The sequence below is a fragment of the Sparus aurata genome, chromosome 17, assembly GCF_900880675.1.
Source record: "Sparus aurata chromosome 17, fSpaAur1.1, whole genome shotgun sequence".
NCBI classification, from domain to species: Eukaryota; Metazoa; Chordata; class Actinopteri; order Spariformes; family Sparidae; genus Sparus; species Sparus aurata.
This window is the reverse complement of record NC_044203.1, coordinates 23,237,165-23,252,828: the sequence shown is the minus strand read 5'-3', so window position 1 is coordinate 23,252,828 and position 15,664 is coordinate 23,237,165. Positions and strand designations below refer to the sequence as shown.

At 38.6% G+C, this 15,664-nt stretch overlaps 3 protein-coding genes across 10 annotated transcripts in view; 1 reads left to right on the top strand and 2 right to left on the bottom strand.

The window, feature by feature from the left end:
• Positions 1 to 12: 12 nt before the first annotated feature.
• LOC115566980 (mpv17-like protein) lies at positions 13 to 7,574 on the bottom strand. 4 transcript variants are annotated; one of them, XM_030393076.1, is made up of 8 exons: positions 7,464 to 7,574; positions 5,945 to 6,030; positions 2,627 to 2,757; positions 2,291 to 2,495; positions 1,756 to 2,099; positions 1,089 to 1,159; positions 946 to 975; positions 13 to 856 (listed from the first exon to the last, which is right to left on the bottom strand). In XM_030393076.1, the coding sequence occupies exons 5-8, from the start codon at positions 2,087 to 2,089 to the stop codon at positions 737 to 739; spliced, it is 555 nt and encodes a 184-aa protein (XP_030248936.1). In that variant the 5' UTR covers positions 2,090 to 2,099; positions 2,291 to 2,495; positions 2,627 to 2,757; positions 5,945 to 6,030; positions 7,464 to 7,574; the 3' UTR covers positions 13 to 736. The 4 variants fall into 4 exon arrangements, with proteins under 4 accessions (XP_030248936.1, XP_030248938.1, XP_030248937.1 ...); XM_030393078.1 differs by having other exon boundaries at positions 2,291 to 2,435; XM_030393077.1 differs by lacking the exons at positions 5,945 to 6,030; positions 7,464 to 7,574 and having other exon boundaries at positions 2,627 to 2,799.
• Positions 5,987 to 9,910, top strand: c16h19orf85 (chromosome 16 C19orf85 homolog). The gene is made up of 3 exons (XM_030393075.1): positions 5,987 to 6,045; positions 7,477 to 7,666; positions 8,026 to 9,910. The coding sequence occupies exons 2-3, from the start codon at positions 7,479 to 7,481 to the stop codon at positions 9,176 to 9,178; spliced, it is 1,341 nt and encodes a 446-aa protein (XP_030248935.1). The 5' UTR covers positions 5,987 to 6,045; positions 7,477 to 7,478; the 3' UTR covers positions 9,179 to 9,910.
• Positions 9,911 to 10,169: 259 nt separating this feature from the next.
• myh14 (myosin, heavy chain 14, non-muscle) overlaps positions 10,170 to 15,664 on the bottom strand; it is a 34,332-nt gene continuing 28,837 nt past the window's right edge. For 4 of the 5 annotated variants that reach the window (XM_030393070.1, XM_030393074.1, XM_030393072.1 and 1 more), the window contains 2 exons: positions 15,491 to 15,502; positions 10,170 to 14,228 (listed from right to left, as the gene is read on the bottom strand). In XM_030393070.1, coding sequence (XP_030248930.1) covers positions 14,039 to 14,228; positions 15,491 to 15,502 — 202 coding nt within the window. In that variant the 3' untranslated portion in view covers positions 10,170 to 14,038. The remainder of the gene's footprint in view (positions 14,229 to 15,490; positions 15,503 to 15,664) is intronic. The other variant, XM_030393071.1, reaches the window with a different exon arrangement.

The window sequence follows — 15,664 nt, the reverse complement described above, 5'->3', positions numbered from 1 at the left end:
GCGCACAGAGTTGAATTGTCGATTGATTTATTTAGTGTCCACAGAAAATAGAACCCTGTGGAGGATTCTCTTTTTAAAAAAGTTGTATTCAGTATTCATCCCCCCTCCCTGCACCAATAGTTTTCACACTGTCCCTGGACTCCCTGATAAATTGTTGCAATAAATGACATTATATAGTACAAAGAATCAACAATCAATAATAGATAGATTGTTGTTCACACAACGGTCATTTGTATTTCGTAAAAGGAGTTATTTACATGATATAATCTGAATGAATGAATGAATGAAATGTACAGACCAAAAAAAGACAAAAAAAGCCCTTTTACCTTTATTAATTAAGAAACAACTTCAACAGTTATTCCAGTATTTGATGCAACAACACAGTGTTGCAGAACCATCATTCTCTGTGGTCACATAGATAACACCACTGTCATCAGCAGGAATAAACTCATGCAGAGTTGTATCATTCAAATTTGTTAATCTTGTGTGATCCTCCCTTTTTTCCTCAGTAAATGTAATGACTGCAAATGAACTCAACCCTTAAAAATCAGCAATTGATGTCATTGTGAACTGCAAACAAAATAACATTAGTCATTGTCACAACATATTTGTACTACATCAGTGTTTGGTCCCTTGTAATTCATTTGAATGAAAAAAAAAATCAATACAAAAGCAGAATGAAAGAAAGAAATTGATCAGTCCAAAAACTTGCATCATGAAGCCAAAGATCTTAAGTTTATTCGAGTTTCTGGCCCTGCTGCTGTCTGAGGTGACAAAGGTAGATTGTGAACGTCAGTGCGATTCCTCCCAGAAACACTGTCCGAGCCACAGGGGGGACCAGGGCAAAGTTCACTGACTGAGATGGTGAAAGAGATGAAAAGAAAATATCATGTGAATCCAATGTGCAGACAGAAATTGACCAGTTATAATAAAAGAATATCTCACCTGCATTGTTGACCAATACACCACTCCAGTCTAAAGAGAGGAATAGAGGGTAGAGTTATACACACATAGACAGACAAGAAGATTTATTACCAGATGTTTGATAATCATAGAGTAACGGCAGCAGCATTTGACTGATTGTGTACCTTGTAAGATGTCCAGAATTTCTGTCTCCAGTCTTCAAGTGGGTCATCTTTGTTTTCTAGTAAACTTAAACCTAAAAAGTAGAGGCAGCTGTGAAATGTTTTATCGTTATAAAAAAACGTTTCGATAATCAGCAACTAAATCAGCACAGTAATGTCATATCCTCAGACTCAGCTGGGCTTATGAATCAAATAGTTTACATGTTACATTTACACAGACACAACTTTTACTAGCTGGGTAAATAAACAATTGAAAATAAAAATACAAGTAAGATAATGGCACGTATAAAGTAAAACATTTAGAATTTAAAACACATAATACTCTTGTTTGAGTAGTCTTGCCAAAATCTTTTTCTGTTTTCTATCTTATGCTGACAGTAAATTTGATTTAAGCCATATTCAGTCCCTCTTTGTGAAACCTTTTCATTTAATTTCCCCGAAAATCATTAGGAACGTGCAAACACATAAAATAAAGTTCTACCAAAGTGTTGTATGTAATTCTGTAATTATATGAGTGCAGAATTTAGGAGATTATAAATGAAATAAAAGCCTTTTGTGAAAAATAGGGTTTAAGATCATAAAAGCACCACAACAGACACCAGCTTTTATCACTTACACAGAGCCACACAAGCACAACAAATGATTCAAATAGGCTTTGTAACGCACTCACCAATATAAAAGGCACTGATGGTGAGTGGAGCTGCAATCAGCTGATCCACCACAACTTTCCCTGTCACCGCCTTTACTCCACCTCCCGGCAGCATCCTCTCCAGCCACCTGAGCCAGTGGTAGTTGAAGTTGGCATGGAAACAGAAGCCGACAGTCGCAACTCGCGCCGTCTGACACCAATCGATGCCAGCTGGATCCTCGGACGTGGATCCGGCAGTGTTTTTCCCTCCCAGCACACTCTGCTGTATGAGGTCAGCAGAGGCGAACAGCGTCGTGTATCCCATGACGTTACTGATGTACGGATGAGCCTTGAACGCAGCCCAGGCCCGGTTCATGGTGATAAATCTGAGCAGAGAGAGGATTAAAGTTGAATTCATTTATTATAAAGACACTGGGTATGACTGATTAACATTATGAGTGGGGCTTTTAGACACTTCAAAAGGATGTTAAAGGAAAATAAGCAAAACTGAAAATGCTGTATCTTGAAACATCTTACTGTAAGATATGGCTTTTTTCCAAGAGGCACTCAAACCTACCTTTTAGTGAAACTCTTCTCACCCTCTCCTTTAATTTCCAAAAATCAACAAGACACCAGCTCTTTCCTGATTGGTTCTGTTGGACGAGGAGGAGCTCAGATGGCTCTACAAGCGCGGGAGGTTTTCTTCTCAGCAGGTCAAAGTCCTGTGAACGTGTGATAAGACCTTTATCAGCCCGCTCGAGAGGAATCTGAGAAAACACCACCTGTGAGGAATGTTAAAGAAGTGACACATACAGCAAAGTTCTGCAGAAGACAATAGGGAAGCATGAAAAACAAATGAGCCTCTTGTACCTCGTCACTTGAGTAGTTGTTGACAACAGAAAATGTCACTCACCACAGATTTTTCTCATTTGCTGAAGTGTTGAAGTTGAGACCACAGAAGGAAGTAAGCCATGCAGCTCTGTAGTCAGAAGCACATGTGGTGTCACTATAAATAGAGGCCACTCCTGCAGAAAGGCTTCCTTGCTTTGAGGAACATAAACAAGACGACTTCTCAGTTTATTAGAGTAAAGAACAGAAGACAGCTGGTTGCATTGGGATAAAGTGTCACCATTTTACACGAAGAACGGCAGAAGTGTGTAACTGCTTTCTCAAGGATGAATGGAAATGACTAAAACCTCTGGATCTACTGTAGGTCTTTTAAGAAGATGCTTATTACAGTTACTTTAAAAGGCTTGTGCACATAGTATGTTATTAATGGCAGAAACAATCTAGTATCTAGGTAAAACGTCTTTAAGCAGATAGTTGAAATTGGTTCTAAGAGACATATTGATGGCTTAGATGAAGAAATAACTGAAGTTAGCTGGCGAAGGTCGATAGGAATAAAAAGCAGTCCAGATGTATATCTGGTTTTAGAGCTGTTTCAAATGTTCAGGGTTTCAGGTGGTAGTTGATTTTATCTCTAATTTATAGGATTTTATCATTAAACTAGCCCATAAAGTTGTTACTACTGAGTGTTATAGGAATACAAGCCTCAACAGAGCTACAAGATGTGTGTATCACAACTTAGTACTGCGTACTCAGGGATCGGAGTTCAGCTGAATGTAACTCAGTTCTCCAAACACTCTGGATTCATAATATAATTTATAATCATGCTTTTTGGAGTTGCACTAAATTAAAGCTATTCTGGGGAAATGTAAAATGCAACCAGAAGGACATTATGTGGTATTTCATTACATCTGCGCTGTACAGATGTGATGTACTGACAGATTGAGGACGATATACAAAGAGGAGACACATACCCAACAAAAATACTGCTTGCAGCCACTAAGAAGCTGTAAGACCTGTCAATCTAGGCAGTTGCACCAATAACACTGGATGTTTCTCATCTCATCCAAATGAAATAAACAGTTCTTTGTATAAAAAAAAGATGCTGGCTCTGTCATTGATAATGTTTAGTTATTTGTTTGATGGAAAGGTTGATCTGTCTTGTGTAGGATCTTGGCTTAGGCATTCTGGACACATGCCTGAGGCTTTTTTATTGCCACTAGAGGGCCCAGACAGAGGAGAAAACAACTGCCAACCTTAAATAATTTAAAAACATTAAAAATTTTTAAATGTAAAAAAAGGAAATCAAAGGAATCTCCGGTCTAAAACTTTATTTCAATGTTTATATATATTTATTTAATTCATTTGTAAACACGTATCAGCTATACTTGTACATGTACATGACTAACCAACTGCATGTGATTGAGTTAATGAGCAAAATAATGATAATAATAATAATAATCTGTGGTGATATAAATATTGACTTGCTCAAAAGACAAGAAAAGATCAGGATGAAGATTTTATCCTGTGGGCAGGGCCGTTTCAAGGAATTTGGGGGCCCCAAGCAAAATGGACATGAAGGTAGCTAACATAAACATTTTTTGCTAGCCTACTTGCTGCGAAATTACAGTGATTGTACAAGACAAGTAGAGCTATTTTATCCAGTATAATGTATCACTTACCACTATCTTGTTTATTCTTATCCTCCTCTTACTTTCTCTTTTTTCTTTTCTGGCTTCCTGATGCATAATTACGCTTCATGTGATGACTGCAGAGGTTTTGCATTTTGCCGGCAGCAGAGGCCCGTACCTGGTTGGCTGGCTGCTGTCAGCGACTACTGAGAGGGGCCCCCTTGAGGGGGATCCCGATAACAGTGTCATTGCACTTTACTGCATTGACTATCAAAGGGGTGCTCACACAGTTTGTCGTTGCATTTTATTCATAACCAGTCGTTGTCTTGGGGCCCCAGGCCAGCTCGGGGCCCCAAGCAATTGCTTGGTTTGCTTGCCTTCTCGCGACGGGCCTGCCTGTGGGTAATGGGGGCGGGACTTGATAAGCTTTGGCTTCTCCCGCTTTTCCCTTTCGGCCATGTGTGTTGTATTATTTGAACAATGATGAAATGTATGAATTGACATGCCCGAAATAAATAACATAAAATAATAAAAAAAAATTCTTAATAATAATTATAATAATAATAATAATAATAATAATAATAATAATAATGAGTCATTTTGTCTTATGACCAAATATCAAGTCTGATCATTTAATCTGGCCCTGATGTGAAGGTTAAAGGAAATATATTTATAGAATTGGAAAAATTGATTAATTGAATGTAACAAAATGCTGAACAAGTAATTTAACTGTTTAACATGTAATAACTGGAAATGAGAATGTATATGAATACCTCATGGCATATTATGTTCTGTGTTGGTTATGTCACATGTTGCTGTATCCAGATTTGAAACTAAAAAACAATTAGACTAGACATTAACTAAAATCAAAGCCCTGGAAAAGACTTTGTATCTCAACGGGATACTGGATGTACAAAAACAAAACAAATTTGAGCTGCAACGATAGGCGACTGATCGTTTCAGTCACTTTTCATATAATAATGCCAAACATTTGCTGGTCACACATCTTAAATGTGATGATTTGCTGCTTTTCTTTGTCGTTTATGACAATAAATGAAGAGTCTCTGGGTTTTGGACTGTTAGTGGGACAAAAGAGGCAATCTGAAGATTTGACTTTTGCACTTTCTTGACAATATATTTAACAGTTTCTTGCGATTCGAGAAAAATAATTGTCAAATTGATCAAAGCAAAGATGTGGAAGCAAAAGAAAAAGATGTACATAAAACTTGTTTGATTTTATTTTCCTCTCTGTCTTTGTGAAAAGGACCGCCTCTATTCACCCACCTGCTGCCATAGATATGTAAAATTCTGTATTTGGAAGGTGAGCTATTGAATTGCAAAGGTCAATTAAAGCCACTAGCAACCATCTTAGCTCTTCTCTCTGAGAATGTGATAATGAGGGCCAGAGTTTAAGCTGATCAATTAAGGGCTTGTTAACTGCCTCAACTGGTGCGTTTGTGTCTGGCAGTATTTAACAAGCCGCCTTTAGTGCCGCAAACAATGGAGACGTGTGCCCACACCTCCACGAGCCGTTGACTTATCACTTAATTGCCTCTTTCTTTTCAGAGCCTCTCATCGTGTCTCACTTCCTCAACCGTCTATCAATTTGTCAAGTTGGGTTTCATTCATACTGCCGGGGAAAGAGGGAATTTGGGCATTTGCATTGAACGCTTGTGTCACTTAATTTGCTGCAGATGCACACACACACACACACACACACACACACACACACAGGAACAATTCATGTACCACACCTCTCTCTCCCTGTGAAGCAGCCCGCCTCTGTCAAACTGAGTCCTCACTGCAGTCTGCAGGAAGATTCAAGAGGACACACAGCAGCCTGAGGAGGAACAAGGTAAACATATATTTTTTTATACTGAGCTGAACAAAACCCAGTACTCATATCATTTACTTAAAGGTGCACCATGTAAGTTTTTTAGCCTCTCCTCATCTGAAAAATAAAAAAATACAGGCAAATGGTATCAAACTTGATGAAAGTGCATCTCAAGCTCATGTTAGTCCGTCGTCTTTTTGTACGGGCCTGTAAAAAAAACCTTAGCTTTCCTTTACCTTTTCATAAAAGTAAGAATACTGCAATATAATAAAACGGCATTTCAAATGTTAAGCAAATATACCCATGTATGAGCAGTAAAATGTACTTAAAATATAAAAAATGTCTGCCACACTGTATATATTTATATGTATAACAACGCACACTTTACTGTTTAACATACTATATTTTAACACTATGCAACAATCTGGTGCTATCCAGTGTCTCTGTGCAATTATATTTATAGTTTTTCATAGTCTTTAATCAATTACTACACTCTTTGTATGTTTTACTGTTACTATGCCCACATTTATCACGTGCAGTTGTCCTTCTTTGTCATATCTGTATTATTCACACTTTTTTCTATTATTCTAATCTATTTTGATTTTCATCAGAAAAGGCTCTGATTTGTTTTTCCCTTAATGCTTAAACAAACGAAATAAACAAATTCTCTTTGTTTTCGAGACTGAAAAAACACATTAACCTTAAAGGACAACACAATTTCATACTGTTAAACTTTGTTTATATTTGGCAGACCCTGCCACCTTTGTATTCGTTTGTATCATTATCCCATTAATATTGTAAATATTGAAATTCTCAGTTTGAATTCCTCCTCTAAAGCTACACACTGCCCCTTTAATCCATCACTGAATCACTGTCTGTCCTGCTGCTGATGACTTTTGAGTTACTTTCATGTGTGAATGTCCCAGGTGATGGATCAGTGAAGCCATATCTTATCTCGTTGGTGTCATATTATTATATCTGTAGTTTTGCCATTAAAGTAGCATTTTATGTTGCAGCTTGTTGAGGTGAAGCCAGTGTTAATGTTTATATTGTACGATAGATTTAGTGCAGTATTTTCCTCTGAAACGTGAAGTATAAAGTAGGAAGAAGCTGTAGTAATGTTAAGTACTTGAGTAGATATATTTTGTCCGTGTCATTAAGAAGTAACAACTGTTTAACAGAGCACTTTTGTATCGCTGATGTTTAAAATGCATGTTAAACGTTATTGAGGTCAGCGGTTTGGAAGTAAATAATTCTTGAGTATTTTCCTCACATGTTAAAGATCGCCTCCAGCCCTGTTTAAAGATATAGAACACTGTATTTTGGCCAACCAAAAAGTTATTTCATCTCGTTAAAATCCTTAAAAGTCACATCTACTTCTCTGTCCTGAAAATGTCCTGAATCTACGATTACACAACTGAGTGTAACTTTGAACAAACCTCTCTCTCTCAGCCATGCGGCCATCCATCTCTGTGACTCTTGAGCCCGGATTGGAGCGAGGCGTCCCTTGGGGTCGTGACCTCTACACCTTTGTGACTTCAGCAGCAGGTCACATGATGAGGACACTTCAGAAGCCTCGCAAGAACCGACCGTCCAAACGACAGGTCAACCACCGGCGCTTCCTGCACAACATGATTCAGAGGTGAGCCACCTTTCCGTCTTCAAACAGTGTTCTGGGGACCTTATTTTCCCCTGAGAACCCTGTAATTATTCAGTCATGGAAAAAAAAGTTACTTTGTGTTATAACTTCATGAATGTAGCAAATATCAAAAGTTTGAATTTCTTCTCCAAAACTGCATAATGCCCCTTTAATGTGCAGATATGACAGTGTTATAAATCTTTTAATTCAACCCTCGGTAAGAAAGTGGATAAGCAATTTCCTAAGCAACTATTCCTTTAATGCTACACATGTTTATAAAAAAGCTGGGCCTGTCTTGCAGCATGTTGGAAACTATTGTTGTTTTATATTTCATCTTTCTCCCCGTCTCTCTCTCTCGACAGAAAGTTCGCCGACATAGAAGCTGCAAACCACCGGCTGGCATCCGCGCTTTATTTTAAGGAGGAGGGAAAAAACGTGACCTCCCCCGCGTCACAGGAGCCTGAGACACCTGACCACTCAGGTAGCTCCTCTCCGGGTGGTTGTCTACAAGATCCTGATAAATGCAGCGGTCACACAGTTGCAGATGGCATCTCTAAGTCGAACTGTGACGTCTCTATTGGCTCACATGAGGCTGAGATTAGTGAAAATGAGGAGCTGGACTCAGGACATCTTTCGAAACAACACCCCAGATCACAGGCCCCCAACCAGAGCAAAGGCGGGCAGAATAAAGGGAGTAGAAATCCCAAACTGGTTGAAGCCACATCTATGAGCTCCCTTTCAATCAATCACCATGAGGCAGAGCTCTTTCATACCGAGTCTCATGATGATCAGATTCCATTAAAGTCAGCAAACAGCCTCTCAGACGACTCTCAAAAGGCTCAACAGGAGTCTGGCTTCTCCCAAAATGTGGACATGTCCCCTGTCTTCTCTCCACAGCTCTCGCCGTTGTCTCTCGACTCTTGTGACTTCACAGACACCTCAACCTGCACAGAGGTCCAGAGGAACATCGCTGACATCTCAGAGGCTCAGTGGACAGATATCTTGGACTTTTTCAGTGTGGGCAGCATGGAATTAGGAAGCTGTGTGGACGTGGAAGCCTATTTTGAAAGTATCTGTGCATGTCAGGGTGAGGCTGGGCAGGAAGTCGGTGCTGAGGTGGAGAATCTGCACTGTGAGGCTGGAGAGTGCAGGTACGATGATGGATATAGCTGCCATGCAGATCAGAGTCTGACCATTAACCACTTCCTGAGACAAAACGAAGACGCTTCAGAGACACAGTTTAACAGTTTTAAGCCGCCTGGCATCATCGACCAGCTCCAAACATCAGTCAACCTCCACTGCACCGCCTCCGAGCTGCAGACCTATCAGCACCCGCAGGAGGAGAGTTCCTGTATGCTGGTGAACAACCAAAACTTTAGACCGTTTGAGGGTGTCGCTCAGTCATTCTCTGCCCCGCTTCTTATTCCTGAGCTTCGTCCCATACCAACACCGCCACACGAGGACGACTGGCTGTTCACTGACATCTTAAAGGACTGGAAGTCACTCGACTTTTGAAGGAGTAGTGGGGAGAGGTGCAGCATCTCTTCTTCACTGAGGTGGTTAAACAGAAGTATGATGTGTCTTCTGGATTTTTGCTCCTTATTTGAATGTTTGAACGTCTTGATTTGACAGTCTGAACTCAGCAGGAGCTTTTCAGGATGTGCTCTACAAGTCCAAAAATCTGGTTAAATCTCAAGCAGTTTATTTGTGAAAATGGAGACGGAACCAAGCAACCAGGAAAAACATATCGTACATTTGTGTGTCTTTTAGTGTGCCTCGAAGCTGACAGGCTCTTGAATTTCTAATGTCAAAAATCATTGATTCATCAAAGTGACTTGATGAGTTTTATCCATGTTTTTCTGTGTTTCACTTCACACCCCAACCTTTTCTTTTCCTGACAGGTCTAATAACCATCAGGCTCTCAGACACCCACAGTAGCTCTCAGCTCTTATTTAATTGGAGGTGCACTGAAAAGATATGCAAATATAACTGTAATTAGTCTTCACTTGTCTTCTTGTGTTTTCTTCCCACAAAAAGAATTGCTACTTGTGAAAAAAGGATATAAAGTGAACTACATCTACAAGTCTTAGTATTCAGTCAATTTACTTTGCTCGAGATTTAACCGCAAATTCAAGATCAAGGACTGTTTTTAACAGCTATGTACGAGTCTCAATCTGAGTATTGATTACAGTGATATTAATGCGTGAGTATAATATGTTAATGCTTAAAGTAATGATAAATGTTCATGATGCCAATAAATTGTGTTGACGAATGCCGTTATTATGTTAATAACTCTTTTTTTATAATGTGTGTGTGTGTGCGTCAGTATCAGTGATGGAGAAAGTATAAAATATTCAGAGCCTACAAGTGGCAATACTGCAGTATAAAAATATTCCATTACAAGTCATGCATTGAAAATGTTGCTTCAAATACACAAATATTACTAAAATATACTTAAAGTATCAAGTAAAAGTACTTATAATGCAGAATAACACAATACACATGAGACAGTATATTATTGGGTTATAATCACTACCGTTTTACAGTTGTAGCTTTGTGTTTCTACTGTTACAAAAATGCATCATATTTTATTAAAAGGAAATAGTCAAGTACAGTACAAGTGTCTCAAACCCTAGTTTATGAAAGTACTTACTTACTTACTTGAAAGTAAGTACTTACGTATGTGTGCATGCCCAGCTTGTGACCCCAAAGAAACACACAGAAACACAAAGATCAAAACCAACGACATATATTAAAGGTAACCCCAGTCAGATGTTTTATAATTACAGCATCATTACCAAAAAAAAAAAAGGCTAAAACATTAAAACACATTTGTCCAAAATGTTTCAACTTGCACAGTAGCCATAAACGAACACAGAGAGAAAAATAACACCTCAGAGAAGCACCAGCCTCGTCTCTCGCTACAGACGAACAGACCTCATCTGTTCTCGTTCCAGCGGTTCGATCCACGCGTCTTCAGATTTGGGTCTATCAAGGCGCCAACGAAGTCGCCACGTTTAAGCGCTGATACGACATTCTGAGATTACGACATTTAAGTTCAGAGTGACGGACTGTATCGTGGTGACACGTGATGTCAGCTCATTTGGCTTAATGCTGTCGGCCTCTTTGAGATATATCACAACTCGTCAGAAGGGACGTAACGTGCCGGCAATGTCCGGCTGTGTTTACCGCCACTGGTCATGAGTAAAGTGCAGCATTTACACAACATCTTTAAAAAAAACAAAGCGTCAAACAAATCCTTTGCATATTGCTAAGATAAAAGAATTGTACATAGATAAAATAAAAAATAAAACCCTTTAATAGGGTGTTAAATATATGTCGTCAGTAGCCAAACTCTTTCTTGACCCAACTGGTTCAATCTTTCTTCACCTAAATCATGGTGAACCTGGCATGGCGGGAGTGAAACCTTAACATGTCTGAAGATATGGATACACATGGGACGTACTGTAGTCATAATCAACACACTTGTTCTTGTTTTGTCCGTGCAGGTCTTAACTTTGCATTGTTTCACTAAAATAAATTCATAATAAAAAGAAGAGGAGGGAGCAGTGATGACAACCCTGTTTACCGAAAACTACTGGACAGTAAACAATAATGTGATCATTTGCCATGTACCATACATATATATATATATATATATATATATATATATATATATATATATATATATATATATATATATATATAACCAGGATAAAAAGAAAACATTCAGAAATTCCAGAAATATTTGTGATTTCAGCGACACAATCTTAATCTTTCTTTAGTTCCAATTGAAAGTTAAAGCGCCCAGTGACATTCTTTATCATTTAAAGGAATACTTCCTAATTTTGGGATATTAACTTATTTGCTTTTGTTGTCAAAGAGTTAGACAAGACGATTGAAAACACTCCCATGTCTGTACAAGAAATATCAAGCTACAGCCAGAGGACTTTCAGCTTAGCTTAGCACAAAGATTGGAAACAAGGGGAAACTGTTAGCCTGTTTACTACCTGTGCCTCTGAACTCTCCAGTTAACATGTTTGATCTTGTTTGTTTAACACGTATAAAAATAACAAGTTTAGGTTTTTTACAGGAGTTTTGTGTGGGACTACTTTTTGAAGGGTGCAGTGACTCCCTTGACGAGACGTACTCAGGCTCTCCCTTTAAAAACACAACTTGTTTTTACATGACAAACTTCGTTTTTAAACATAAATATACATGTTAGTTTGTGAGCTTTAGGTGCTGGTAGGTGTATTTCGTTACCATTGTACAGAGCCAGGCTAGCTTTCCCCCTTGTTTCCAGTCTTTATGCTAAGCTAGGCTACCCAGCTGCTGGCTGTAGCTTCATTTTTACCGTACAGACATTGAAGTCTTATTGATGTTCTCCTCTAACTCTTGACAAAGGAAGTAAATACAGTTACTTTCAAGACTGTAAAACTATTCCTTTAAAACATATCTATTTGTGTGTATGTCAAAAACTAGATATCACATGGACTTCTTGGACAGCCTTAAAGCTAAGACAGGCAAACAGGTGCTGAAGTTAACAAAATATGAAACGTGCTGAGGAACATGGAGATGTTTCACCTCAGGAAAAACATCTTTAAAATCAGTTTTGACAAAAACATCATCTCACAGCAGGGTCATCAAGCTTCTCGTGTCTGGTTGACACCACACACATACTTTATGTCATTTAGAGTTGATAGCCAGGGTAAAAAAAATCTACTTTTTCTTCTACTTCGATCATAAAAATTCATTCCTCAGTGCCTCCATCGTCATTTTTTAAACTAATACTACTAGAATCTGAAAATGCTTTGAGTCTCGTGCTCAGTTATTCTACAATCTTCTACACAGGAACTGCGAGCAGGGAGTTTATTCTACTATGAACAACTCCAGTAGAGTCACCGGATGATAGTAGAATACCTAACCAGCATCTACTCCTGTCTTCTACTCTATTCTACTGCTACTCTACGTTTACTACAATTTTAAGTCCCTTTTTCTCATCCATACGCCCACCATTTGGTTAAACACAAAAAAAGCTTTGTTTGATCAATAATTTACACAGTTAATCAGTAAAAACCAAAATTACAATGTACAAGATGCCTGTCAACATAAAATGTGATGTGTTCATCAGTCGAAAACGAGAAGAAAAAAAATTAAGAAAATTGTCACCATTCGTTCGGCTTTGGATAAAAAGATCAGTGAATACAGCTGTCAGCAGGTTGTTTCTAGTCATGTTGCCGTAATAGACGCTTAAACTCAAACCAGTTAAACCACCAGAAAGGACTTCCACGCAAATTCACCTCTGAGATATGATGCTGTGACACCAACTGAAACTGAAAAGTCTGACTCATCGGGCCAGCAGGAGCAGAAATAATCCGACCGACATGCTTCCCCCTATAGGACGGAGTCGTACAGAAAATAACCAGCGATCAGTAACTTAAGTTCACATTGGATATAAATGATACAAATTTCTGAAGCAATATGTTAAAATTTTAGTTAAAGAAACTATCTAATAGCTAATACCTACTGCTTTGTCTAACAACATACTGTTTCTAATCTACAGAAAAAGGATTTATCACCTAAAACAACTGCTTTTATCGTCAGATGTTTGTTTTTCTTTTGACAAATTATATGAAAATGAGATCAATATATTATACAACTATGATCAACCATTTCCAATAAAAGTTGAATTAGATATTGGTTACTAATTGCCATTTCTTTTTTGTTTACTCGCTCTTTTCTCTTTCGTTTGCTGGATTTCTCTCAGTTTCTCGTATGAAAATTTGCACCAGACACACACTCCTGTACAAGATGGATCCTCTGCTCCGTGTGTGTGTCTGACGTCTCTCGTTAACTACTTTATGTAACACATATATAGATTGTCTTTTTAGAAGTATTTTTACCCTCCAGCAGCCCAGATTGTATTTGATCATCAAAGGGTTAACCATGGCTTACTTTAAAATACCTCCTTGTGTAAAAGACATAACCACCTCGATAATTTCTAATCACTGTACAGCAGCAAGAAATTAGTTGATAATATTTCACTTTCCCCACTGGAACTCTGGGAGATGTAGTTTAGTTTCTCAGAAGTGCACTACAGAGATGTGATGTAGAAATTTCCAGTCTTTGTTGTTTTATGACACAGTTTGTTACAAAATCTTTGTAAAATCAGATTTGTACACTTTATCTGCTTGTCAGTGAGGTTGTTTCATAGTTATAGCGCCTGATGTTTGCATCCTAAATGACTTTGTTTACCTTTATAAACTACAGTGTTATGTACTATGTGCGTGTCACTCCTCCACCCCTGAGTAATCGAGGCTGTGAGAGGCAGGTGTGTGTGTGTAGGTGTGTATGTCATGTGAGTCCATGTGTGCGTCACTCTGTGTTATTGACGGTGTAGGGCGGTGGTGGGTCCAGGCTGTGTTCAGAGGAGGGAGTTGGGGTCCCTGGGAGCCCGGAGGACGGTGTCGGCGAGGCAGGGGGCTCCTCTGAGTCAGAGTTCTCCAACGAGAGGTCGTCGACCAGCGCTCTGCGTCCACGCAACGACAGGGGCAGCGGAGCACGCCTGGACAAGAAGAGAGAGAGCGTTATAGTGTGACCAACCAGGTATCACTGAGTGAAGTCCGAGGCAAAGATTTCTGTAGAAAACTAAACATAAAATGTTCCCCCCATTTCCCACCTGGTTTTGGAAAAACACTTTCTGACGATCCAAAGCATGATTTTCAAAAATATAGAAAAAGGAGTAATGATGAGAAAGCTCTTTGGTTGTCAAAGGGCTTTTTAAACTCGTCCCATTAAGTACCCAAGATACCCAAGATCAGTGGAAGGAGAGGCCTCATCCTTCATATTTTTTCTCTTCCATTTAAGCAAACTGGAAATTCTAAATCAGTCACATACTTTAACGTTTTAAGAAGGTTTTTCTCCCTAAAGATGTTAGTATCTGGTACTTTATAGTCATAAGGAATGACTCAAAACCTGCAGGTTAAACTGGGCTTCCTTAAAACCTTTAGGCCGGACTTACTCTAAAAGACATGCTAGAAACAGGCGTGAAGAAACTCACTAAGCCGACAACGTACAACCCATAATGCAACACTGTTTGTCGGACATGGTAGTACACTTTTAAAAAGAATATCTGCTGTTGTGAAAAGGTGACTATCTGGTCCTTGAATATAATAAGACACAGCTTTTCACTTGTACTCCTCTACTTGTGCAATGTAGTGCTCAGGTAGCCTTTAGTTATCTGAGTGCTTTCTCACCTGTAATTTAGTTACAATACTTCACTTTTCACAGTTTGCTTTGTATATATGGTTCATAGTGTACCAGTTTAGCCACACGCTAATGTCAGGTAGCTATGGTTCATTTTTACAATCTGTGCAAGAATGAAGTGCCAAAAATGACCAGACTGAGGGACACTGTCTTGCTCCAACTTCATTTCTGGGTAAGGGATTGTAATTTGATGTGTCTAGGAAGGACTTTTGTCATTTTAGCAGCCAGCTAGGCTAACTGACAGGCTAACCTCACAAGTTAAAAAACACCTCTGTGATTCTCAAAATGATCAAAAATGCTAAAAACACTATATACAAAAACAAACGGTAAACTACTGTAACTACAGTTCACGTCTATAGCTATATATAACTATAGTAGATCAACCAAATAATTGCTTTAAATAAGGTCGCTTCTGATTTCACCATTTATTAAAAATAGAAAATACAGAAATCTTCAACAAAATTATCCAACACAAGTTCTATATGAACTGTACATGTATCCATCCACACACCAACACACAAACACATAAATAATGAAAGTACGACACACACAGTGACCTACCAGTCAGGGACGCTGAGTGTTGGTATGACGGAGACACATGGACAGTTTGTCAGTGTTAGATGGACAAAACGATGTAACGAAAGAGCAAAGCAAAACAAATTATACAAAGTTAATGAGGGGGTTGAAAACAAACAAAACAACAATAAATGATGATCATTCACACACAGAAAATGG

What these genes read in the sequence shown, in the direction of transcription:
- LOC115566980 (XM_030393076.1), bottom strand. Translation starts at nt 2,089, where the DNA reads ATGAACCGGGCCTGGGCTGCGTTCAAGGCTCATCCGTACATCAGTAAC. An exon ending in CATCAGTGCCTTTTATATTG is followed by an intron (nt 1,160 to 1,755) that starts GTGAGTGCGTTA and finishes TCTACTTTTTAG; the next exon opens with GTTTAAGTTTACTAGAAAAC. An exon ending in AATTCTGGACATCTTACAAG is followed by an intron (nt 976 to 1,088) that starts GTACACAATCAG and finishes TCCTCTCTTTAG; the next exon opens with ACTGGAGTGGTGTATTGGTC.
- c16h19orf85 (XM_030393075.1), top strand. Translation starts at nt 7,479, where the DNA reads ATGCGGCCATCCATCTCTGTGACTCTTGAGCCCGGATTGGAGCGAGGC. An exon ending in CTGCACAACATGATTCAGAG is followed by an intron (nt 7,667 to 8,025) that starts GTGAGCCACCTT and finishes CTCTCTCGACAG; the next exon opens with AAAGTTCGCCGACATAGAAG.